The sequence below is a fragment of the Cherax quadricarinatus genome, chromosome 35, assembly GCF_038502225.1.
Source record: "Cherax quadricarinatus isolate ZL_2023a chromosome 35, ASM3850222v1, whole genome shotgun sequence".
In the NCBI taxonomy this organism is placed as follows: Eukaryota; Metazoa; Arthropoda; class Malacostraca; order Decapoda; family Parastacidae; genus Cherax; species Cherax quadricarinatus.
In genome coordinates, this window is record NC_091326.1 from 23,293,755 (window position 1) to 23,319,146 (window position 25,392).

At 42.4% G+C, this 25,392-nt stretch overlaps 1 protein-coding gene across 3 annotated transcripts; it reads left to right on the plus strand.

Annotated features, from left to right (window-relative positions):
* Positions 1–5,544: 5,544 nt before the first annotated feature.
* LOC128695086 (glyceraldehyde-3-phosphate dehydrogenase) lies at positions 5,545–25,392 on the plus strand. 3 transcript variants are annotated; one of them, XM_053785482.2, is made up of 3 exons: positions 5,545–5,569; positions 23,299–23,417; positions 24,072–25,392. In XM_053785482.2, exons 2-3 carry the CDS (start codon positions 23,340–23,342, stop codon positions 24,996–24,998), a joined length of 1,005 nt encoding a protein of 334 aa, XP_053641457.1. In that variant the 5' UTR covers positions 5,545–5,569; positions 23,299–23,339; the 3' UTR covers positions 24,999–25,392. The 3 variants fall into 3 exon arrangements, with proteins under 3 accessions (XP_053641457.1, XP_053641455.1, XP_053641456.1); XM_053785480.2 differs by lacking the exon at positions 5,545–5,569 and adding an exon at positions 18,447–18,543; XM_053785481.2 differs by lacking the exon at positions 5,545–5,569 and adding an exon at positions 23,024–23,059.

The window sequence follows — 25,392 nt, forward strand, 5'->3', positions numbered from 1 at the left end:
TGGCTGGGCACAGCAAGAGCTTATAATGTTTGGTCACAGAAAATAATGAATGACCATAGTTAGAAGCAAAAAACTACAACATGACAGAGCTTATGGCTCAGTTTGTAGCATCCTCAGATCACATGCTGAGACTGGGGATATCTCCCCAGAATGAGTGAAACATTGGCCATACAGATAGGGCTCAACATGGCCGACACGGCAGGTTGTGTAGCGGGCTAGCTGCGGGATTTTCAAGGATAGCTCCTGGTCAAAGAGGCTGACCAGGTTCCTACTTAACAGAACTCAGTGTGAATGCTTGGAGAAGATACCAGAGCAGCGAACGGACATCCCAGTGCATCGTTTCAGCGTAAATAGTTGAAGTGTTGTGCAGTTTCAGAGGATTTGGTGTTGTCGAGTCAGGACCAGTCAGCGCCTCCCCCCCTCTCCGCTGGGGGGGAGGGGGAGGGCGTGTGTAGTAAACAGTGACCCTTTCATAACGCCTCACACCTGCGCGTCTCCCCCGCCTCACCCACCCAACTCCCAAGGCCACCCCATCAGTAGAGGGTACTTCTCCCCTAACCCACGATGTCAGCGATGGCACTGCAGGGAGTGCCGGGCTCACAGGAACTTCCACTACAGGGACAGCATCGTGGAGTTCGACCGCGAGGCAGCTGTCAGGTGTGCCACAGGCAGTGTGTACTCAGTTCCTCAAGCTTCAACATCCGTGCACACGAGGGCCTGGGATCTTCAATCAACTTGGCGTCCACCAGGACGCTGACATGTCCCTAGGGGAGCTCTTCATCGGGCTGCTAACGGAGTCACTGGCTTCTTGGACCTCTTGGGGAGGGTCGATGGTGCTCGTGCAAGCAGCAGATCCCAGGGCAACTTGCTGCTGTTTGCAATGGCTGTCTACCGAGGAGAGACAGGCACCTAGCAACATCTGTTGTTAGGGCAATGGATGAATTCCCTGCTATGTTTGTTTACTGCTCATTACTCTGTAATTTGTCTATGATTGTAATCATGTGATAACGTGTTTATCATTCATTACCTTTGAAACTTGTCATAATTGTGACCAGCTCTACCTGGAGCTCATTACCTTTGTAAATTCTCATGATTAATGTGTTTATGATTCATTACCTTTGCAATTATTCATGAGTGTGACCAGCTCTACCTGGAGCTCATTACCTTTGTAACTTGGTCATGATTATGACCAGATCTAGTTCATTACCTTTGTAACTTGCTCAGCTATCAAAACTTTGGAGTCCAGTCCCTGGACCAATTATGTACCTCTGTAATCTTTTGACTACCGCCCACAGGATGGGTATGGGGTGCATAATAAACATATTAAACTAACATTGGCCATATATCCTTACACCTGATGCCCCTTTTCACCTAGCACCGAGTAGGTAACATGGGGGTGTTAATCAACTATTATGGGTTGCACCTTTGGGGAAAAAGATTAAAGGATCCCATTGGAAATAGACCAACAGTCCCCAATGATTCTCAGACTTTACTGAGTTATCCTGGGTTGCTAACTATCTGGGTTAAAAATTCAAACAAATCTTATTTTAAAAAAGAAAGTGACATTACACTGAAGGTAACCATTATTAACAGATGAAATAAAACTGGATTTTTAACCCAGAGGTTTAACCACCCAGTGCATCACTGGAGACTGTCTGGCTTATTTTTACCAGGGTCCTTTAATCTTGTTCTCCAGGATGCGACCCACAACAGTCAACTACCACCCAGGTACTTACTAGCTGTTAGGTGACCATACAGGGGCAGTAGGTGTAAGGAAAAAATCCTGTGTTTCCACCCATGATAAATAAGACTTGTGCAACACTTGTTATCTTTATTGTGAAGATACCTAGGTGCTGCACATATCTTATTTATCAAGAAAGTGACATTTTATGATGACTTAACCTAGTATACCCCAATATTTCCTCAAGAGGATTTTAATTCATCAGTTAAAGTTTTGTTCAGATTTTTAACCCAGAGTTAGCCACCTAGAATAGCCCCGAGTCAGTGCATCATAGGAGACTACCATCTTATTTCATTAGCCTTCTCAAAATAAAACCATAAATGAGCACTACCTCTTCTCGTAAAATCAAGCATGCCTCAATAATCACTGGGATAGTAAACAAACAGTTCACATTTGTCTGGCCTCATGCCATGCCCAGTTGAAGAACGATATAACCCATCATGAAATACTGCAAATGTGAAATTACTTAGTAAGTTTATTCAGGTACATATACACACAAATACAGTTACATAAATTATCATACATAGCAGCATATGTGTAGATTACCTAAGATAACTTAAAACGTGCAGACTTAGCTATTAATATGAACCTTCTTGATAATGAATAAGCTTAATCTAGGCTATGTACCAAGTGTTTAAACACACATATTTTTATTTTTCACAATGGTTGCATAATGGACTTTATGGGCATATAATATGGGTTGATATTTAATTTAAGATAACCCAACTCAGACAGTGTCTTAAAGGTTAGAACATGAATATTTTCCCTCAATGGAAACAAGTCACTTTGTCTCTGACTTTTTTGGGGGGTCATCGAAGGTAATTTGCATATGTTAGTATGTATGTGAACCTTTAACTAAATAAACTAACTTACATTTCGGCGGGTGGAAACATTTCGACACGTTTCCTTACACCTGTTGTCCTGTTCACCTAGCAGCAAATAGGTACCTGGGTGTTAGTCGACTGGTGTGGGTCGCATCCTGGGGGACAAGATTAAGGACCCCAATGGAAATAAGTTAGACAGTCCTCGATGACGCACTGACTTTCTTGGGTTATCCTGGGTGGCTAACCCTCCGGGGTTAAAAATCCGAACGAAATCTTATCTTAACAAAACACTAGTGATAATGTGAACCTAAAAGAATATTATTTATATAATTACTATTATTATAATGTGGATTCATATAGAATTTAGAAATAGGGAGATTATCTGATTTGATCCAAGAAAGGGGTCAGAACTAATTCCTTGGATCAAGAACCCTTCACATACATTAAGGCAACTACCTGAGGAAATATCATTATTAATACTCCCCCCCCCCCCCGAGGCGCTGCAAAATCTGAAGTGAGGCAATCATATAGCATTCAAGAGAAGGACAAATCCAATTCCTTGGATCAAGAGCCGCTCAGCAGCATCCAGGAACCTGACTTTAGGGAGGGAGGGATGGTAGGGAATGGTAATGGATGGTAGGGGATGGGTGGGTGACAACAGCAGCCATGGGGGATACCTGGTCCTCCCCATGGCTTCTCCCACACCATTACAACACCAATATACACTTCCTTACCCTGCCAAGCCGCCGAACAAGAATTTGATGCTATTAGGAATGGTAGTTTTAGGTTTTTGATCCATGGTGCGGCTGTGTGCTGGTGACCGGCTGGAGAGAGTCAGTCGCCTCACCTCGTCTATATGACCTATAACAAGTGCTCTATTTACCCCCAAATCATTGCCAAATATGTAAATTTTACATATTCATTATATGTATTAGTACCACCTTTAAATGATGTCATATAATGTTGACAAGTCTTAATTACTTATTCATGTATTATCTAACAAAATTCTACATCACTGGAAGTCTACACTCCCAGGAAAAAACATTCAAATTTTGTTATATAACATTTCTGAACCTTATTTCCTGATTAATGGACATATTAGTAAGATATTATCTAGGGTTTGGATACATAATAAACATTGTTTAAATTGTCTTGATTGCTTATACACCGTTATTAAGGCCATATAAGAAGAAACAGTATGCAGATTTAACCCATTAGTAGTTTGAATATTTTCTTTATATGACTTACTACAGTTGCTGATTTTAATTTTTATTTTTGTATGGAACTCATTATTATACGTATATGTATGTTAATGTTATTACATATCCACGCAACTCATAGTATTAATATACTTCCCAGGTCATCTGTACTGTTAATGAGGGCAGGAGCTTATATATTAATTACTAAGTAACTAAGTTTATTCAGGTATACACAAATACACTTACACAGATTATCATACATAGCAACATATGTGTAAAGAACTTATGATAACCCATTATTATTATTATTATCATGGGAGAGCGCTAAATTCAGTCTTGTACTTATATATCTGTTATATCTATGTGACTCTGATGGGTTAGTCTTATACCCCTTAAATAAATATATTATCATTTTACGTGCACTTTTTAAATTGCACCAAAGTGGTTGGGCCACTTACCTTTATATCCTACCTCTCACCCCCCTCCCACCCTTTTCCAATATTTCCATCCTTACCCATCCTTCTTCCTTCCCCATCTCACCAAAGCTCTGGTCTGAACAATCGACAATCGAGATCAAGAACCCCTCACCAGCATCAAGGAACCTTCCATGCGGGGTATGATACCCCTCAAAAAAGTCAGAGTGATTTATTTCCATTGTGGTCCTTTGTAAGTAAGTTTATTCAGGTATACACAAATGCAGTTACATAGAATTATCATACATAGCAGCATATGTGTAGAGAACCTAGGATAACCCAGGTTCTCTACACATATGCTGCTATGTATGCAGGTATAAGCAATCTGAGAGGATTTCAATGTGTGTAGTTTCTGAACATTAAAATGGTATAAAATACCGACAGGTTGTTAGGTAGGACACATATGCAACATTTAGGTATCTTTATTTCGAAACGTTTCGCCTACACAGTAGGCTTCTTCAGTCGAGTACAGAAAAGTTGATAGAAGCAGAAGATACTTGAAGTATCTGAAGTACTTCAAGTATCTTCTGCTTCTATCAACTTTTCTGTACTCGACTGAAGAAGCCTACTGTGTAGGCGAAACGTTTCGAAATAAAGATACCTAAATGTTGCATATGTGTCTTACCTGTGTAGTTTCTCTTATTTATTATTACATTCATGGGGAAGCGCTAAACCTGTAGGGATCATACAGCGTCAGGGGAGAGGAGAGCAAATCAGGTTCGATCCAAGGAAGGAGGGGGGAAGCCACATCCAGTTCCTTGGATCAAGAGCCCCTCAACAACGTCAAGGGACCTCCATTAGAGGGAATTAATTTTTATAAATTTCTTAATCAAAATAAAAACAGAGAAAACAGTTTACGGTGTAGCATCAGACATATAGATCAAGGGCAATATATATTGTTTGAGAAAGTGATTTTGTGTCAGAGCCATGTAACATCTGCATAGAATTTTTACGTTATAATTAAAGCCTCTGTGATGCTAAAATATATACTATTTGAATTTCATTTGATTTTTGATACAAAATATATATTATATTTAATTTAAAAGTACGAATGAGAATTATAAATGGCTTACAAGCCAAAAAGTATATGGCAACTCCAGCATTTAGAACACTTAACATTTCTTAGTCTATATTATTGAAATATAATTGCTAATATTTAAATAAATTAGTATGTATAATAGATTAATAATAATTACTTAGTACCTAAGAATTATATAAATCTTCGTTAAATGAGTGTAAAAATTAGATAGAGGATAATGAGTGTAATGTTGGGTGTTGTGTTGAGTGTTGTGTAAGACACCTCGTCCTGTCTGACCTTGGTCACCATCCAAGGTGAGTCTCACACTTATCTTCTTTATCGTTTTTCACCTTTATTTTTCTCTTGTCATTGTTATTGAGAGTAGTTTATTGGCGTGTTACGTTCCATTTGTTTTACTCTTTGTATCTAGGCTATGGGTAGAAGTATAGTTACCATCATTTTTCGAAATTCTTGGAGCCGGCACTGTTGTGTCAGCAGCCTTTGATGTCTGAATTTTTATCAGTGTGACTAATTTTGCATTTCTGGCTTACAACAGTCACTTAAACTATGTTTACTATTGTTTAATAGTGAACTTGCCCATAATTTGTACACGCAATTATCTTGAAACTTGGATTTTTTTTTTTATCCTTCACAGGAGATGGAATTTAATCACGACTTTCTAACAGCTCCGTCAATTGTATGATTATTTACCATCCTTGCCACAGATCTAGGCCATGGTTTAAATTTTTGGGGTTAACTTTTACCTATAGATTACGATGAAAGTTCTCTTCAAGGGATTTGCCTTGATACAGGTTAACGCTCTTGATCCAAGGTATTATAATACTCTTCCTCTGATAAAACTGAGTTTCCCCGTTTCCCAGACGCTATTACCTCTACGTCTTTGGTGCTTTCCAGTGAGTAAAAAACAATAACTTATGCTGGCTTAAACCGGGGGTTTAACCGGCTCTCATGTAGGGAAAAATCCATGGAACCCATGACGCAAGTCCCCCACCTGTCCCCCCCCCCATCCGTGATTGACATACAAGATCATAATAAAGGTTCATTGCGTGGATTTTGAACTATATTTGAATAAAGTTGACTGGTTGCATGATCAGATGCATGAAGGGGTGCCTTCTTGCTGGCGAGGCTTCAGATCCAAGGAACTGGATTTGTCCTTTTCTTAGGTAGTCTAAATTACTCTCATTCCTGAGGCACTGTATGCCTCGTATGGGTTTAGTGCTTCCTTCTAATGAAAATAAGCCATGTTTTGGGGAACTATAGATTGTATCCTTTAAAGGTGGTGACAGTGAAGGTATATTCATTATGGGGGGTAGGGGGAATTACCCTTCTGGAGGGGAGTGCCTGGAAAGTAAAGGCATCTTTTCCCTTCTGGGTGTTAGATGCTGGTGAATAATGTTGATGTTATAGATTGGTGTTAAGCTCTTCTCTTTTTTATATACAAGTTTACAAATGTATAAATGTAAATATTTAACACTCCCTCCTAAATATGTGTATGTATGCATATATTCATCATTAGGTATCTATATAATATATTCCTGTAACCTTAAGATCTTCATGTGATGAGCGTATTAATACCAAGACAAATAGTAGTCTTGCAGTGGGTTGGGGTAGAGGGATGCTACCCCCAGGAAGACAGGCATAGTGCCAACTCTGCTAGAGCCCCACCCTGCTTATCAATAACAGAGTAGACTTTTAACCCTCTTGGTAGACAGAGTTGTCTTTAGTCACAGGCTACTGAAATTGACTTTGCCTCTGCACCCACCTCTTAACCTATGCATCCCCTTACCATGCAAGTCTTAATTGTCCCTCATGAGTTGAGCACTTCTTTAATGTATACTGACAAATGTGAACATTTCTTAGTGCACTTCCAGGGGGCCACAGCCTCTCTTTTTCCACTTTCACAAACAGTTCGGCAATTCTTATTAGACGAGGCAAAAGGCCAATACTGACTTAAACATCATGATTGAAGGATTAAGTCCTTGTTTTAATGGTAATAGACAAACTTCTTTGGAGGACTGAAATGTGTACAGCACAGTGCATAAGACTGCTAAGTACATTTCTTATAGAAAAGTTTTTGAAGATTCTTTAAAAAAAAAACCACTGCATGTATACTTGGCATGACAACAGTAGATACTAAGAGCATTCACCGATCTTAATGTTCTTATTGTTTGTGACGGACAACAGGCTAGCAGAAATAATTTTTTTTTTTTATATTTTATTGAAAACTTACATGGTACCAAAATATAGACATAAAAACTGTTTTTGTCAAAAGACAAGAAAACAAAACTTACACAATTTATAATCTCACCACAAAATATACCTAATCCATTGAACTAAACCCTTACACTATAGTATCTCTCTCTCAATCCCTTTCAATGTGCAGGATGATAAACCCTTGCAGCCACATAATAGTGGTAACCCCCCCCTTTTCATGTACTTAGCCTGAAACAATGTACATTTATACACATGACATGACAAAAGTGTATAACCTAAATCAAAAAGAATCATGTTATTTTTTTGACAGTTAGTACATACAAACTAACAGATCTTAGCATTTACTAACTTACATTTTATAAAAGTTATAAATAACTAAAAACTAACAAACAACTAACAAAATATGAAAAATTGTTCAAATAAATGGACCAACAATAACTTTTACACAATACAAAAACGTCAAAAACATCTTATGCTAAATATAAAAGTTTTATACAATGTTAGATTCAGTACTAAGTCTAGTATATACACTTCATGCAAACTTATAGATGTATTATGCCTTTAAATCTAAAGCCATTTAAACAATGTTCCAGAGCAATATCAGACTTACTCTGTCATGCACTAAGTTACACAATATAACTTATGGCTCCTAATAAAACATGAACCGGGCAGTACTACCTCAATCATGAACAAAACCAACCTGGCAAAAGACACTTCAGAAAGCCACCCCCTGCCATCCCCTGACCCCATGCTATCTGTATTAAAAAAAAAACACAAACTCACGTTCCCTTCCATGCTCACGTTCGTACCTGACGTCGAAAGTCATAAAACCCCTGTCTCAACCAAATGTCACCAGTTCACCCCCCCCTACGCCCCCCCCCCCTTTCCTAACGACTTTACACCCATATGCTCCACTACCACACACTTTTATTCCACCTTCCATCCTCCACTAATCTCAAAAAAGAACAAAAATGCCAGTTTAGGGAGAACCAGCCCAATCCAGCTCTAAACTACACCCAACCCTAACATTACACCTACCGATAGATTACGATAACCCAAGGGAAAACTATTTACCCACAACCTCCCATATAGTAGCCTATTTCTGCATACTGTACGATACACACTCGCCGCAAGCGCCCGCACCCTATATTCACCCCCCACCTCCCGCATGCACCAAGACACATACAAAAAATCTGCCACTATATACATCACTGCCCTCCGAATGTCCTTGGAAACCCCTCCCACATCGAAATGCAAAGCCCTCAAAGTCGAAATGTTTCTTGCCCCTCCTGCCACTATACCCAGAACTCTCGCTAACCAAGCCCTTACAAAACCCAAGGTTTCACAAAAATATATGGCATGAAAAGCCGTCTCCTCTTCCTCACAATGCAAACAAGTGCCAGCACCTACATAACCCATTCTATATAACACTGACCTTGTAGCTAGAATTCCCATAAAGAATCTATAAACCACTTCACGAACCCTTGGCTTTAATCTGATCTTCCGAAAGTCTTCCCAAATGCCCCTCCAATCATACATTGGGTATGTAGCTACTCCCTGTATCACTGTATCCTGCCTACCTATCCTCCCAAGCCTACTTACCCTTACTTTTTTTGCTTCCCTTACTGCCAACAAATTTCGCACCATATCTTCACACTCCAGTAGTTCCTTTCCCTTCCACCATTTTCGCACATCCTTCATGACCTCTCCCACCCTTCTACCCCTCTCCCCTCCCACCCTCAAGTATCGCTGCTTCACATACACTGCCTTCACTCGTGTGTCCAAAGGTATAAGACCCAGCCCACCCTGCCGCACGCCCATCGTCACCACCTCCTTCCGTAGCCATGGCTTCCCATAACCCCACACATACCTCAAAACCACCCTCTCCAGTTCCTGAATATCACACGACCTCAGGGGATATATTTCTGCCACGCCCCACACTTTACTGTACACAAGTGTATTTACTACCACCACCCTCTGCTGCAATGTTATATCCCCAGCCCTCCACCCGCGCATCCTACCCATCGCTCTACTCACTACTTCTTTGGAATTTATTCTCTGTGCCTCCCCAGCGTCCGCCATATACACAACCCCACATATCTTAATTCTATCCACTACGTTCCACCCATACTGTTCCCCCAAACCCCCCCCCACCCACGTGCCTACTTCTAATAACTTTGACTTTGCTCCATTAACCCTCATCCCTGTCGCCCCACCAAAAATCTCTATTATACGCCCCACATTCCCCAATCCTATTTCCCCTCCAACCAAAACTGTGGTGTCATCCACATACCCCACAATACCACATCTCCCAGGACCCACCTCTCCCTGTTCCCACACTCCTTCCTCTATAAGCCTATAAAAAGGGTCCTGCATGCATGCAAAGAGGATTTGAGACAAGGGGCAACCCTGTCGCAAACCCATCCCCATCTGCACTGGCAACCCTAACTTCCCATTAACCTGAACCCTGACCGTTGCAGGCGTATACAAAGTAGTCGCCCAGCGCACCATCTCATCACCAAAACCCTGTTTTTTCAAAATACACCACAACATATGTCTATCTACACTGTCATAAGCCTGCATCCAATCAATCCCCAAGATCCCCCCCCGTTGTCTACCCTCCACAAAATCCTTAATTCTTCCATGCCCCTCACGCATACTTCGACCTGGAATTCCACACTGTCCTCTATGTAGGACTCGGTCAAGCACCTTTTTCATACGGTTACCTAAAACCTTCGCAAAAACTTTATAATCTGCACACATGAGGGAGATTGCCCTAAAAGCACCCAAGGTCTTCCCCCCCCCTCCCTTATAGACCAAAACTACTACCCCCGTGCCCTGCGATTCCCCCAACACTCCTCTTTCCTTCATACAGTTAAACAACCGGACCAGACATCCCTTCATACAATCCCAATGTGTAATATAGAAATCATTAGGAATTCCATCAATGCCCGGCGCTTTTCCCCTACTCAAGCCCATTATCGCCTCCTCCACCTCCTCCTCACTGATCCTACCCTCTATTACCGCCCTCTCCTCCTCCCCTAAAAAACCTCGAATTCCTTCTCCCAGAATCTCTCCCTCCCTCTCTCCACCCTCCCTCTGCTTAAAATTCTCCCTAAACCAATAATCAGCATAATTGCTCATTCCATCGGTGGTACTAAGTACCTGCCCCACCCTATATCCCCCCACCCCTTTACACACCTCTAATCCCATAATCGTGGTCATCTGTTGCCTATTCCTAAATCTCCTCAAAACACATCCTGACGGTTTGTCACCCCATAGAACCTCCTCTAAACCTTCCCTCACACGTATCGCATCAAAACGAGAGTTTTGTATATCCCTCAATCTTCCCCTTAAAACCTCTATTTCTCCATGTCTAGCCCCCCTCCCCCTTCATAACAATCATTTAGCTGCCCCTCTAAATATTTCTGTAAACCATACCTCCACCTCGCCTCATCCCTTCCTCTATGCTGGTAATAGTCCCTAATCTGCAATTTAGCGTGCTTCTCCCACCATTCCAAAACATCCTCCTCTTCGTTGCGAGCCTCCCATAGTTGCTTCCACCATTCCCTAAAAAACAACCCCTCCTCCTCTCCCTGGAGTAGCCTCACATTCATTTTCCAATAACCCACATACCTACGAACCATCCCTTCCCATGCCATCTCTGCCAAAACGGCACGATGGTCCGAAAAACCTAAATCTATCGTCATTACACGTTCTACTGTTATATCTCGAGTTATATATATACGATCCAACCTGGCAGCATAACCCCTCCGCAGAAACGTGTGCTCTACTTTCCACCCATCGCCCCTGACTATGTCATAAACCCCTGCATCCCTCAACAAATCCCTCAATACCCCAAGCACACACCCTGCCCCTCTCGGTTCCACATCCTTATTCCTGATTACACAATTCCAATCCCCACCTATTATAGAAACCATTGGTAAACCCCGCATGTAGAAAAGCAAAACCTCCCATACAAAATTCACCTTAACCCGTATGTTACTATCTGCCGGCATATATATCCCCAGAAAACATACTCTAATCTCGCCCCATATCCCTTCCACCCTCACCACCCTCCCCTCCCCTCCCTCTTCCCACTTGAGCATGTGGAATGGGCTGGACTCCCTCACTGCCACTGCCACCCCACCCTTTAATTTCCCTGAACTACCAACATACATCCTAAAACCGTTCAGCCTCAACTCTCTGCCATACTTGAAATTGTGTTCTTGAATAAAACACACATCAATATTAAAACGCCGCAAAACATCCTCCAACCATACTCGTTTACCGTCAGCTCTAAGGCCATTCACGTTTATCGTTAGACACTTAAAGATTCAGAAAGGGTGGCTTTCCTCTATGTCTCTGTGTCCTGTCTGTTCCACTTTTTGCTGCTTCTGTCTTTTCTCGTACACTCTTTCCCGCCTGTACCCCCTCCCCCCCCTGTACACTACTCCGCCCTTTCTTAATCACTCCTGCCCACGTCTTCGTCCCTGTACGCTGAGCTGGTGTTATAACCTCCTCATCCGACGAGCCTCCAGCCCTCTTTCTAGATGTGCCCTCAATTTCCATATCAGTATTTCCATTGCCCTTGTGCACCTCAGCTTCCACCTGTATCAACTGCAACATGCCAGGCTCTGACCCCAGAGGCTCTGGAATCTGCTCAATCAAGTCCTTCTCAACCGTCAGAATGCTCCTGTCTGTAGCTGGGTTCTCCTCCGCAGGCACGTCCAGGAAAGACTTAATCATCTCCTGTAGGGGCGTAGATAACTCCTGTGGAGCACCGGTCTCTCCCACCCCCACAGGCTGCTGCTCAACTCCCGGGCCCGCCTGCGGGGGAATATCCGAAGCCACTGGTAGTGTCACACAATTCTCCAACACGCCCTCCACTTCGTCCGCCCAATTACCTTTGCCTGCCACACTCAAATTCTTCGGTAAAGGTTCCGCCTGAGACTCCGTGGCTACTTGCCGCTCCCAAGGCCGCGGCGCTGCTGCTCTACCACATCCGGCCGCCATGTGGTCAAAAGCGCCGCACAGGCGACACGTCTTTCGTTGTCCCGCGTAGGTCACGTACAGCTGTGTCCTAAAATCCTCCAGGACAACATACGATGGAATAGGTCTTCTTAAAGACATCTTGACGGTGTAAGATCCAGCCGGCAACCCTTCATAGATCCCCTCCGTCCATCGAACTAAAGTAATGTCATGCACCTCACCATATCTTTGAAATGTCTCTCTGATATCTACATCGTCTGCCTCGAAAGGAACGTTGCGGATCCTCACCCAGGTGTAGTACTTTGAGGCATCCCGCAGGCGTACCTCCAGACCAGATGATACGATGATGTTCTTCTCCTGGTACTGAGTCACCGTCCTTTCATATGCCTCCACTGTGCAGAACTTTATGAAGATTCGTGATGATCCATTCAGTGCTATTCCGTGTAATTCTTCAACATCAATGCCAAACGTGTCCCGTATAATCGTTGGTAATAATACAGGGGCATTCGTGGGGTATATTGCCCCTTTAACAAGGTCAACACACACGGTGTTGCTCCTCCTGCGGTAGCTGGCAGCCATCTTGGTGAAAACAGGAAGTTGCGCACCAGAGAAAGCAAGAGCTGTTTGCGCAGTGCGTCCACTCAGCCCGAAAGCGAAGAGGACAAATGACAGAAATAATTGCCCTGCTAACCTCTTGTGCCCCTAGGATTTTAAATATACAGTACTCTACTTGGGAAGTAACCCATATTTGATATACACAAGAGAATCAGTTTTGAGATGGTACACTGTCAAAAAAGTACCATGTTTGGTCCTTTAATGTTGCACCATAATCTTGGAAACGGTAAAATCATTTGCCTAACCTGGAAAAAATGTGGGCTGGTGTTGCCTACAGCTCTGGTCAACCAGGCAGTAGACAGTGACCTGTCAGGATGCATGGGTTGGAATACAGTACATACTTTCAACTGGTGGCCTGTGACCTGGTAGGCAACGCTTTTGCATCAGTGTCCATGGTTCGATTCCCAGCATGGGTGGAAACATTAGGTATATTTCCTTACACTTGTTGTCCCGTTCTCCTAGCAAAGAAATAGGTACCTGGGTGTTAGTCGACTGACCCCAGTGGAAATAAGTCCCTAGATGTACTGCCTGTCTTGGGTTATCCTGGGTGGCTAACCCTACGGGGTTAAAAACCCAAACAAAATCTTATCACTGGAAAAAATTATTGATAGCTATTTGTTCAACCAACAACAAAGTAGCAGATTACCTTATGTTCGATTAGTGTTTTGATATACAGTAGTGCCCTGAGATTCGAACTTAATCCACTCCAGGAGCTAGTTCTAAAGTCGAAACGCTCGAAACTCTAAGCAACATTTCCCATAAGAAATAATGTGAATACAATTAATCTGTTCAGAAACCCAAAAATATTCACAAAAAAATGCATTATATAGAGATTAATTATAGTTTTACATACACACAACAAATATACATAGTACAATTAGTAATAGATAAACATAAAATAACATTTTTACTTGCCTTTATTGAAGATTGTTGATGGCATCTGGAAGATAGGGAGGAGTGAGGGAATTTATTGTTTGGTAACAAGTCCTTATCTAGGGTTTAGGTAACAAGTCCTTATCTAGGGTTACTTCCCTTATTTAAGATTTCCCTAAAATTGGACATGGTTCTGTCACTGAACTTGTTGCAGAGATGGTTTGTTTCAGCTTGATCAGGGTGATATATTTCAGCAAATGCCTGCACCCTATTCCACATTGTACAAATCTCCTTAATTTCTGAAGAAGGCACCATCCGCCACCACCCATCCACCAATACCATCCGCCTCTGCCAATACCATCCGCCTCCGCCAATACCATCTGCCTCTGCCAATACCATCCGCTACCACCCATCCACCAATACCATCTGCCACCACCAATACCATCCACCGCCACCCATCCACCAGTACCATCCACCGCCACCCATCCACCAATACCATCCGCCGCCACCCATCCACCAATACCATCCGCCGCCACCCATCCACCAATACCATCCGCCGCCACCCATCCACCAATACCATCCGCCGCCACCCATCCACCAATACCATCCGCCACCACCCATCCACCAATACCATCCGCTGGCACCCATCCACCAATACCATCTGCCGCCACCCATCCACCAATACCATCCGCCGCCACCCATCCACCAATACCATCCGCCACCACCCATCCACCAATACCATCCGCCGCCACCCATCCACCAATACCATCCGCCGCCACCCATCCGCCAGTACCATCCGCCGCCACCCATACCATCCGCCGCCACCCATCCGCCAGTACCATCCGCCGCCACCCATCCGCCAGTACCATCCGCCGCCACCCATCCGCCAGTACCATCCGCCGCCACCCATCCGCCAGTACCATCCGCCGCCACCCATCCGCCAGTACCATCCGCCGCCACCCATCCGCCAGTACCATCCGCCGCCACCCATCCGCCAGTACCATCCGCCGCCACCCATCCGCCAGTACCATCCGCCGCCACCCATCCGCCAGTACCATCCGCCGCCACCCATCCGCCAGTACCATCCGCCGCCACCCATCCGCCAGTACCATCCGCCGCCACCCATCCGCCAGTACCATCCGCCGCCACCCATCCGCCAGTACCATCCGCCGCCACCCATCCGCCAGTACCATCCGCCGCCACCCATCCGCCAGTACCATCTGCCGCCACCCATCCGCCAGTACCATCCGCCGCCACCCATCCGCCAGTACCATCCGCCGTCACCCATCCGCCAGTACCATCCGCCGCCACCCATCCGCCAGTACCATCCGCCGCCACCCATCCTCCGCCACCCATCCGCCAATACCATCCGCCGCCACCCAACCGCCAATACCATCCGCCGCCACCCAACCGCCAATACCATCTGCCACCACCATGGTAGCTTATTTCACAATCTCAGTTAATAAATAAGCACCAAACACAATTAATTAATTGTGAAATGTTTAAATGAGCCTGCAGGTTAGTGTTCACTCAAGCATAAACAAAGCCAGACTGGCTCACAACTGTGCTGGGGACATGAGCAGGCGGACAGGTCTGGTATGCAGTTCGAAACACCAGGCACGTTTGATACTCGCGTTCCATACTCGGGACAAAATTGGTGTGATAAAAACGGTTGAAACTCGAAACGTTCAATAGTCGATGCGTTCGAAACTTGGGGTTCCGCTGTATTAGCATTCATGACTAAGTTTGTTACTGTCAAACCCTTCCATTGTCATAAAGACAGTTGGTTCAGATTCTTAACCTGGAGGATTAACCACCCAAGATAACTGAAGAAAGTCACTGTCATTGAGGACTGCCTTGCTTCCACTGGGGGTCTTTCTTTGTTCTTCCTCAGAATGCTGCCCACACAGTCGACTAACACTCAAGTATGTACATAGTACTAGGTGAACAGAGACAGCAGGTGTAAGCAAGTCTGTTCAGGTACAGGCACACAAATAGTTACATAAATTATCATACATAACAGCATGTGTAAGTTACCTAGGATAACAAAAAAGTTAGTGACTTGTATCCACCTCTTTCAGGGATTGAACCACAGACAGTGTGTGAGACGAAAGAGTTGCCATTGCCATTTTTGTAATATATGAAAATGCCGTAAATAGTTGAGAATACTGCTGAACTTTCTCCTCCCCTTTCATCACTCATACAGACAAGGAATAAAAAAGAAAAACTGAATGGGGGTTGGGAAAGTTTGTGGAAACATTTGCAGTTAGATTTTAATAGCAGATGTAAACTATAGCACTGTCATCCTTTGCAGACGATAGTAGAATCTGCAAGAGACCATCATCCATGAGAACATGGTAAATCTCCAAGGATATATAACAGTTTTCCTATGGGCAATGGAAAACAATGATGTTCAATGAGGACAGGTTTCAACTACTCCGTTATGGAAAACTGGAGGAAATAATAGCTAGAACTGAGTATATTGCAGATTCTGTTTGCACAGTAGAGCAGAAAAGTAATGCGAGGAGGAGGATCTAGCCTTCAAGGATAGGTGTTACTATCACACCTGCAAGAAAAATGGGATACCAAGCCAATGATCCTTTTTAAATTGCTTGTTCTCTCTAGGCTGGAATACTACTGCACATTAACAGCTCCATTTCAAGGCAGGTAGAATTGCAGATCTAGAGAATATACAGAGAACCTTTACTGCACATTAAGTTCTGTCAAATGCCTTAATTACTGGGAATGCTTTGAATCTCTTGATCTGTACTCGCAAGAATGCAGGAGAGTTGCATCACAATCTATACCTGGAAAATCCAAGACACTGGTCCCAAATCTGCATGCAGATATCACTCCTTATGAAAGCAAAATACTGCACAAATAGTGCAACATACCTACAATAAAAAGTAGGGGTGCCATTAGTACACCAAGAGAGAAAACGAGTGTCTGGGACCCAAGACTACTCAATAGCCTCCCACCAGGTATAAGGGAAATTACCAGTAGACCCCTTGCTGCCATAAAGAGGAAGCTGGCAGATATCTAAAGTCAGTACCCAATCAGCCGGACTGTGGTTTGTACGTTGGACTTACGTGCGGTCAGCAGTAACAGCCTGGTTAATCAGGCCCTGATCCACCGGGAAGCCTGGTCACGGACTGGGCCACGGGTGTTGACCCCTGGAACACCCTCCAGGTATATATAGACTGGCGAAAGCACTTTATTTGTCATATTTTATATATTCCAGCATAAAACCTATGACACTGTAAGACTCCAAGCGGACATCAACCAGATCTTTACATGGGCCGCAGAAGACATCGTGTAGTTCAATGAAGAGAAATTTCAATTACTCCGATACGGAAAACTCAAGGAAATTAAAAGCGTATCAGAGTATAAAAGAAATTCCAGCCACAATAGCGCGAAAAACTGTGAAGGACCTGGGAGTGATGTCAGAGGATCATGCCTACAAAGATCACAACAGTGTATCTACCTCATCTAGGAAAATCATATCAGCGCTGTATAGCCCTTATGGCTTAGCGCTTCTTTTTTATTATAATAATAATAGGAAAATTATAGGGTGGATAGAACCTTCAAAACTAGATACCAAACCCATAATGAATCTCTTCAAATCGCTTGCTCTCTCTAGGCTGGGGTCTATTCCCAAATTTGCACACAAAAATCACTCCCTACGAAAGCAAAAGACTGGGCAGGAAATGCAACATCCCCCTAATGAAAAGCAGGGGCGCCCAAGACTAACTGCCTCCTAACATACATAAGGGGGATTACAAATAGACCTCTGGCTGTCTTCAAGAAGGCACTGAATGGAGCCTGAAGTCAGTAACTTACTCAGCCGGGCTGTAGTTCATACGTTGGTTTGCGTGCGGCCAACAGTAACAGCCTGGTTGATCATACTTTGATCCACCACGAGGCCTGGTCACAGACCGGGGCGCGGGGACGTTGATCCTCGAAACCCTCTCCAGGTATGTGGCATGTAGCGTTAGTAAGTTTATTCAGGTATACACAGGTACATTGATTATCATGCATAGCATGTTTGTAGAGAGCCTAGGATAACCCCAAAAAAGTAAGTGACTTGTTTCCATTGGGGTCAGACTGTAATCGTTTTTTAATATTTTATGTAGTGTTCCAGAGATAAGCACCCTAACTTGGGGAAATAAACTACAGGAATAGGAAAGGTAGGTGGCTTGTACACTGAATGAAAGTACAGATATGTTCGCTAAACAAAAGACGGGGCCAGCATTCTTACTGGTACAAAATACTATTTAAAGCTTGGTTTGATTAGAACTGGACGGTAGTACTACTTTGAGTGTAGTTGCTGTCTACTAAAGTGATAGTTGTTTAAATGTGCATGCATGCCTGTTGGATTTAATCATTATCGACGCGTATAGCTGGTAAAACCTTGGTTGTTGTGGCAACGCACCTATATATTAGCGTGTGTCCAAACGCCATCAGTCTCTCGCATGGCGGGGTGGGGGCTCCATGGGTTTCGTCAGCTCGAGACTTAAAGGCTCCGGAATACCAATCTCCAAATCTTATTCAGTCACTACTGTAACGCCAATAGGTAAAACCTTAACTTGTTAGTCACTGAAGAAATTGTTTGGAATGCACTGTTTTCAAATGGCTTCAGACACTATCTTTGTATAGCTTATCATAAGCTCAGTGTCAGTCTGTTTTGCAGTAGATAAAGGCACAGCGGAAGGATTTTACTTCAAACCAATTAATGTTCATATTTTTTTTATAGATATATAGACGTGTATGCAGCGTATTGGGGAGCTTCTGTTCAGGAAACTCGTGGGAGTAACTTGTGACGTTTCGGTCTGAATTAGACCATTAATGACTAGTTAATAGCCAAAGTCGGACTGAAACGTCGTTTGTCTGTGCGGGTTATTTGTTTATTGTGCCTTTTTCTTTCTGTTTAATAAGTTTTGGCAGAGGCTTCAATAATTTGATTGGAAAAAAAATCCTGGTGAGTGAACACCATTTGTTGCACATATATGTCGGTACTAATTACCATGTGTGATGTGATATGCTGGTTTTTTATAGATACTTTTAGGCTTGGTCTGCTAAATTTGTATAAAAGACCAGTGTTAGCTCAGTTCAGAGTAGCGTTTAAGAATTTTAGGTATTAAATAGCAACTATTTTGTTAAAATTATACTGTCACCTTTTTCCTTATACGAGAGCCTCTTTAAAATACTTATTTTGGCTAGCTTAACTGTATAGTCCTTATGGCTTAGCGCTTCTTTTTTGATTATAATAATAATAATTGGCTAGCTTAAATTGGAAGAACAAAAGCGTGCGGTGTACGATGGAAGAATTTTAAGTATCTAATGAACACATTTCGCTGCAACTGTTGCTGTCGCCATGTTGAATGCTGAAGAGTGATGGGGGGGGGGGGGGATGGCCACAGCTTGCTCGAATAATTCCCTTGAAACTCTGAATCATCGGTGAATGCCTTCTGATTGAAAGACCTGGTTTTATCCTTCCTTCCCTGGTTCGTGGCCTGGTAGGCAAAGCTCTCGCTTCACACGCTGAGGGTCTGGGTTCGATTCCCGGCAGGGGTGAAAACATTGAGCATGTTTCCTTACACCTGTTGTCCATGTTTACCCCTCAGTATAATGGGTACCTGGGAGTCAGTCGACTGGTGTGGGTCGCATCCTGGGACAAAGACGCTTAAACTAATGATAGATATACGGTACATAAGTGTCTTGTCTACGGCTTGTCTGCATTACCATACCACAGCCACCAGAAATGAAGTGCTAACTTATTTTGCAGTATAAGCTTTGATCTCGTATTCATTTGCATATCTTTGGTAACACTAAGAATAAAACGTGTATATACCAATTCGTAACTATGTAACTTTATAAATATTATTAGTTATAATAAAACGTATTCACGTGTAATGTATTTTGTTAATGTAACGTTTTATGTAATTTATATTTTAAAAATCATAGTAAATATTTGTAATAGGACTCGAGCAGAAGGAAAGGTCGGTACCGTAATGGTGTAGACATGTTAACCAAGACTCGTGCATGTGGTACCAGAGCGCAGTATATTGATAAGCAGGTATTGGATAATGCAGAAAAGTCTGTTTGGCTATTGGTTATTCTAGGTAATTTACACTTGTTACTATGGAAGACAAATAAATCTTAACTTTTAATGAATTTGAATAAAATCTTAATTGAGTTTGCACCCTTAATTTATAAACCGTTTTAAGGATAAAGTATTCTTGACTAATATACAGGGGGATGGGAATCTTAATCCCCCTGAAACCCAGGGGCTATGAGACGATGTGCCAAACATCGGTATCGGTGGGTATCTGCTAATTTATATGGTATCGGCCTAAAATTTATTATCTGTATCGGGACTACCAAAATTTTTGCCGTCCATACACATGACTCCTACAGGTTTTAACATTTCCTCCTGATTAACAATAAAATGCAATGTCACAGTTTGTGCCAGTGATGCAGTAACGTTGCCAGTCTTTACTTTATTTCTAGCAGTGTATTGTATTTTGCAAGTTTTAAAGCTCACGAGAGCTTTAAACTTGCTATTTTACCTATTAATAATGTGTCCACTAACATTAAACGAAAGGTACACAGGTGTTGGTGTTTAAATTCCTATTGTTCTCTACTAGTGAGCAGGTTTTTCCTCCTCAGTGACCTTCGCGTAGCCGATAGGCTTTAAGCCTTGTTAACCAACCACAACGTTTTGACGTCTGAACAGTTATTTGCTCACCGGCAGCTCATGTGAGCAGTAGTAAGAGAATAGAATAGATTTATTTAGCAGCTTGCGTAAATACAACAAACTATGGGTACCTCATTAATAGGTTTGCCGTGCCCTGCAGGATTTGCTTAGAAATATTGAAATGGTTGGGTATGTGGATAGTGATTGACATATCAATACAAACTGAATTGTCATGGTCTAACACTGACAGCTTAGTGTGGCACAAGAACTGTTTGGAAATGCCGACAATTTCGCCCCCAGTAGGCATTTAGTTAGTGCATGGGAATACTTCCTAGTGGAGCTCGGTAGGGTGTAGTCTTGTTAGCTCTCTCGGACGCCTGGTTAACTTGTATAAGCTACCCTGATTGTTTTACTTTCTCAATAAACAATAATTTTGGTACCATTTCATTGAGATGGGCAATGGCTCTGCTAGTCCCTGTCTGTACTGTTTTCTTTGTTCACTTGGAAGTTTTATAACAATGGTTTTGAAACTTTTTGAGAAACCAATTGTATAAGAACATTTTTGTTCGGATTTTTAACCCCGAAGGGTTAGCCACCCGGGATAACCCAAGAAAGGCAGTGTCATCGAGAAGGTCCTCAGTCTTGCTCCCCAGGATGCGACCCACACCAGTCTACTAACACCCAGGTACTTGCTGAGTGAACAGGACAACAGGCGTTAGGAAACACGCCCAATGTTTTCACCCTTACCGGGGATAGAACCGCGGACACTTAGCATGAGAAGCGAAAGCGTTGCCTAATAGACTATGGGCCACCTATCATATCAACATTCTTAATACTGATTTAGTAAAGGTTTCGATTTTACCATGTTATCTTTGTTAATTTGTGCTTATTTGCCCTCTTACCCAAGCCTGTTTAAATTCGGACCTCGCGCTGTAAATTAATAACGAGTGACAAATTGCTTGTCGTTCGTATTTAAACTTGGTTCTTCTGTAGTAATTTTCATAACGGTAAACCAGTGACATCGATATGATGCAAAAACCTGCAAGATTTTGACCTATTGCCAATGAAGAATTAAAAGGTTATCCGTATTATCGTTCAATAATTATTGAAAGAAAATTGCTTATTTCGTACCGATATGTACAGTAGTCACGTGACTGCCATCTATAGAAGCTAACTAGAATTAAGATTAGTATTTATTCTGAACCCCACACTTCTGTAATGAGTATCCTGTGCTAGCAGAAATGTGGTAATTTTGGCTTTAATAGCTTTGCTAGTCTGGATTATTTTGACTTTTTTTTTATACCTACTTGCAAAAAAATCTAGGAATCATAAACTATGCCAGCACCGCCCCCTTTATCTAATTTGAGAAATTGAGCCAGATTTAAAGCGTAATTTGTAATTCAATCATGTGAACAGTTACTGTTTGTTAATACTGGCTAATTAGTGACAAATATATTTCGGCTGGCTTAAAGAACACGGGTATAAATTTACAGTTTAGATGCTACTAAATTCTGCAACCATAATTTTGTAATTTGTCATACGCCTGATAGTTTCAAAATTGGAAATTATAGGCAACTTGTCTCAGAGCTGAGATAAGATACACTGTGAATGCAGACTACAAAAAAAAAGCTTCAACAAAGATGCATAATGCTGCAGACTTCGCAAACTTGGTTTTGCACACTGCCTCGCTAATTTTAGCTCGATCCACTATCTTAAACATTGAAACTAATATGGCCTAGGACTGATCATGTAAACGTATCTAACTTTTAATATTTACTTTCCTCCCCAGCCTCTAGGATAAAAGGTTAATGGTAAGCTTCTTGGCTTTCAATATTCCCGTACGAATGATCTCTCCTTGATACTGAAGGTCTCCTTCATTTGACCTTTGTCATTGACTGTTAAAGGTGACTTGACGTGGTCCTAGTTTATTTTTAGTCTAGGTACAGTAGACTCAGAAGTATATATAAAAATCTAAATTATCATTAGCCGTAGTTGGCCAATGCTAGAGATAATACAGGACAACTTAGTTTCCCCGGTGATTCGACTTTTATCAGTGTATTTGAAAATGTCCTCTACGCCCTGATCTGAAGGTCGGCCAAGGGTGCCAAGAGACACCCAGAGCACGCGCAGTGCCGGCCGGCGTGAATTGCCATTGAAAATAAGCATTGTGTTGGTAATTAAATCTTTAAATATAGGGATATTCTTTGACAAGAGTAAGCTGAATGACTATAATTTGTTGGATTGGTAATAAATGATTAGTAAGATAAAAGTAGTGGTAACAAAAAAAAAAAAAAAGTACGCGGTTGGCAACATCGTACCACCGGTGACGTAGTCTCTGCCTTAAATAATGCTGCAGCGAACCGCTCGGTGTCAGTCTAGCCAGACCAGTGTGGTGGGTGGAGCATATTGAAAAAAAAAATTTTTGTTGATACATTATCATGGGTTCGATATTGGAAAAAAAATCTTAACCGGCTTTTAGCTAAGTGATACTTGTTTATATTTTAAAGCCCGTTATATTTTAAGTATTAGTTGCCGGCTCCAGTGGTACAGATTTGGACAACGCCCTAGTGCAGTTGAGAAACTAAAATCCCATTTCTTCAGTTTAACTAAACCCGTAACTTATCTTTGCAGAAGTCCTCTCTGAACACCTCGCCACCATCACTACCACCATAATGTCGAAGATTGGTATTAATGGATTCGGCCGCATCGGTCGCCTTGTTCTGCGTGCCGCTCTTCAAAATGGCGCAGAGGTCAGTCTCCATGTTGACCTCGTATGGCAGTTGTAGTTTACTCAGGTTCTTTAAGTGGCAATTTTAGTTTAATGTACAATTCGTGTCTAAAAATAACACGCAGGGAAAGTATAACACAACTAAATGGACTGTTTTAGTTGATAACCAAAGCAGCTACTGGAAACTTGCAGTGTTTCGCCTGCACAAATTTTAGTAGCATCATTCAAAGCCTGTTGTGTAGGCATAGTTCTCAATTGTTTTCTCCATGAAACTTGCTGGTATTCCCATACTTCTCGTAAAAGCTTAGTGGAAAGTTGTCTAGACCCCATAGCTTTGTGTTCTAATAAAATTATAGTACATGAAATTTCTGCAAAATATGGCTCCAAGCTAAATATTCTACTTCAAAATTTAACACTGCTTCGTTTTGATATGTAAAATATTTTTCACTTTAGAAAAAACAGGTGACAATTGGTACTGTTTTGAGTGGAAACTAAACTTCTATTAGTTTTTGATGAATAGTATTTGCCATTTCTACTCATGATCCTAAAAATATTTACATTTTTCTAAGAAAAAATCCCCTGATCATGTTAACTACTTTGCCCTAAGATTGGTAGCAATTAATTATGCATCCACTTCTATAACTTTAATTTTAAAAGGGGTTTCTATTCATCCTAGGTGGTGGCAGTGAATGACCCCTTCATTGCTCTAGACTACATGGTGTACATGTTCAAGTACGACTCTACCCATGGCATGTTCAAGGGGGAGGTGAAGATAGAGGATGGAGCTCTGGTGGTCGATGGGCACAAGATTGCAGTCTTCAATGAGATGAAACCAGAAAACATTCCATGGAGCAAGGCTGGTGCAGAATACATTGTCGAGTCCACTGGAGTGTTTACCACTATTGAGAAGGCCTCGGCTCACTTCACTGGTGGTGCAAAGAAGGTAGTTATCTCTGCCCCCTCTGCTGATGCTCCAATGTTTGTTTGTGGAGTCAACCTGGAAAAATATTCAAAGGATATGACTGTGGTATCCAATGCTTCCTGCACAACCAACTGCCTTGCTCCTGTTGCTAAAGTTCTGCACGAGAACTTTGAAATTGTTGAGGGCTTGATGACCACAGTACATGCTGTTACTGCTACCCAGAAGACTGTAGATGGTCCCTCTGCCAAGGATTGGCGTGGTGGCCGTGGTGCTGCCCAAAACATCATCCCATCATCCACTGGTGCTGCTAAGGCTGTTGGCAAGGTCATTCCAGAACTCAATGGAAAATTGACAGGCATGGCCTTCCGTGTACCCACTCCAGACGTCTCTGTTGTAGATCTGACAGTCCGGCTTGGTAAGGAATGTTCTTATGATGACATTAAGGCAGCGATGAAGGCTGCTTCAGAGGGACCCCTCAAGGGTGTCCTGGGTTACACCGAGGATGACGTTGTATCCACTGACTTCACTGGTGATGTACGATCCTCTATCTTTGATGCAAAAGCTGGTATCCAGCTGAGCAAGACCTTCGTAAAGGTAGTCTCTTGGTATGATAACGAGTTTGGCTATTCTACCCGTGTAATAGATCTCCTCAAGCACATGCAGAAGGTGGATGGTGCCTAATATGTCTGGATTGGTTCCAGCTGAAAGTACGTGAAGGGCACTGGTGGATGAATGAAAGATGGGTAAAAATAAAAATTTGGGGTTGATGATAATTAGTAGCCAGGCTGTTATATGCTTAACCCACTATTATTTTTGCAAGACTGGCATTGTTCTGTAATTTAGACTTTGTGTTAAATTTCTTTACCAAATCTGCCTAGACTGATCCTAGACTTTAATGTAGAGAACATAATGTGATCAAAAGTTTAGTAAAACTGGTTGGATTCGATGGATTTCATCACCTCCAACAAGCGTTCCCATTAAAGTTTAGTCTATGGCCTGTATTGTCTCGTATGTTAATGGAATATTATGTAGGCTGTGACCAACTAATATTGGCCAATAAAAGACTTTAATTTCA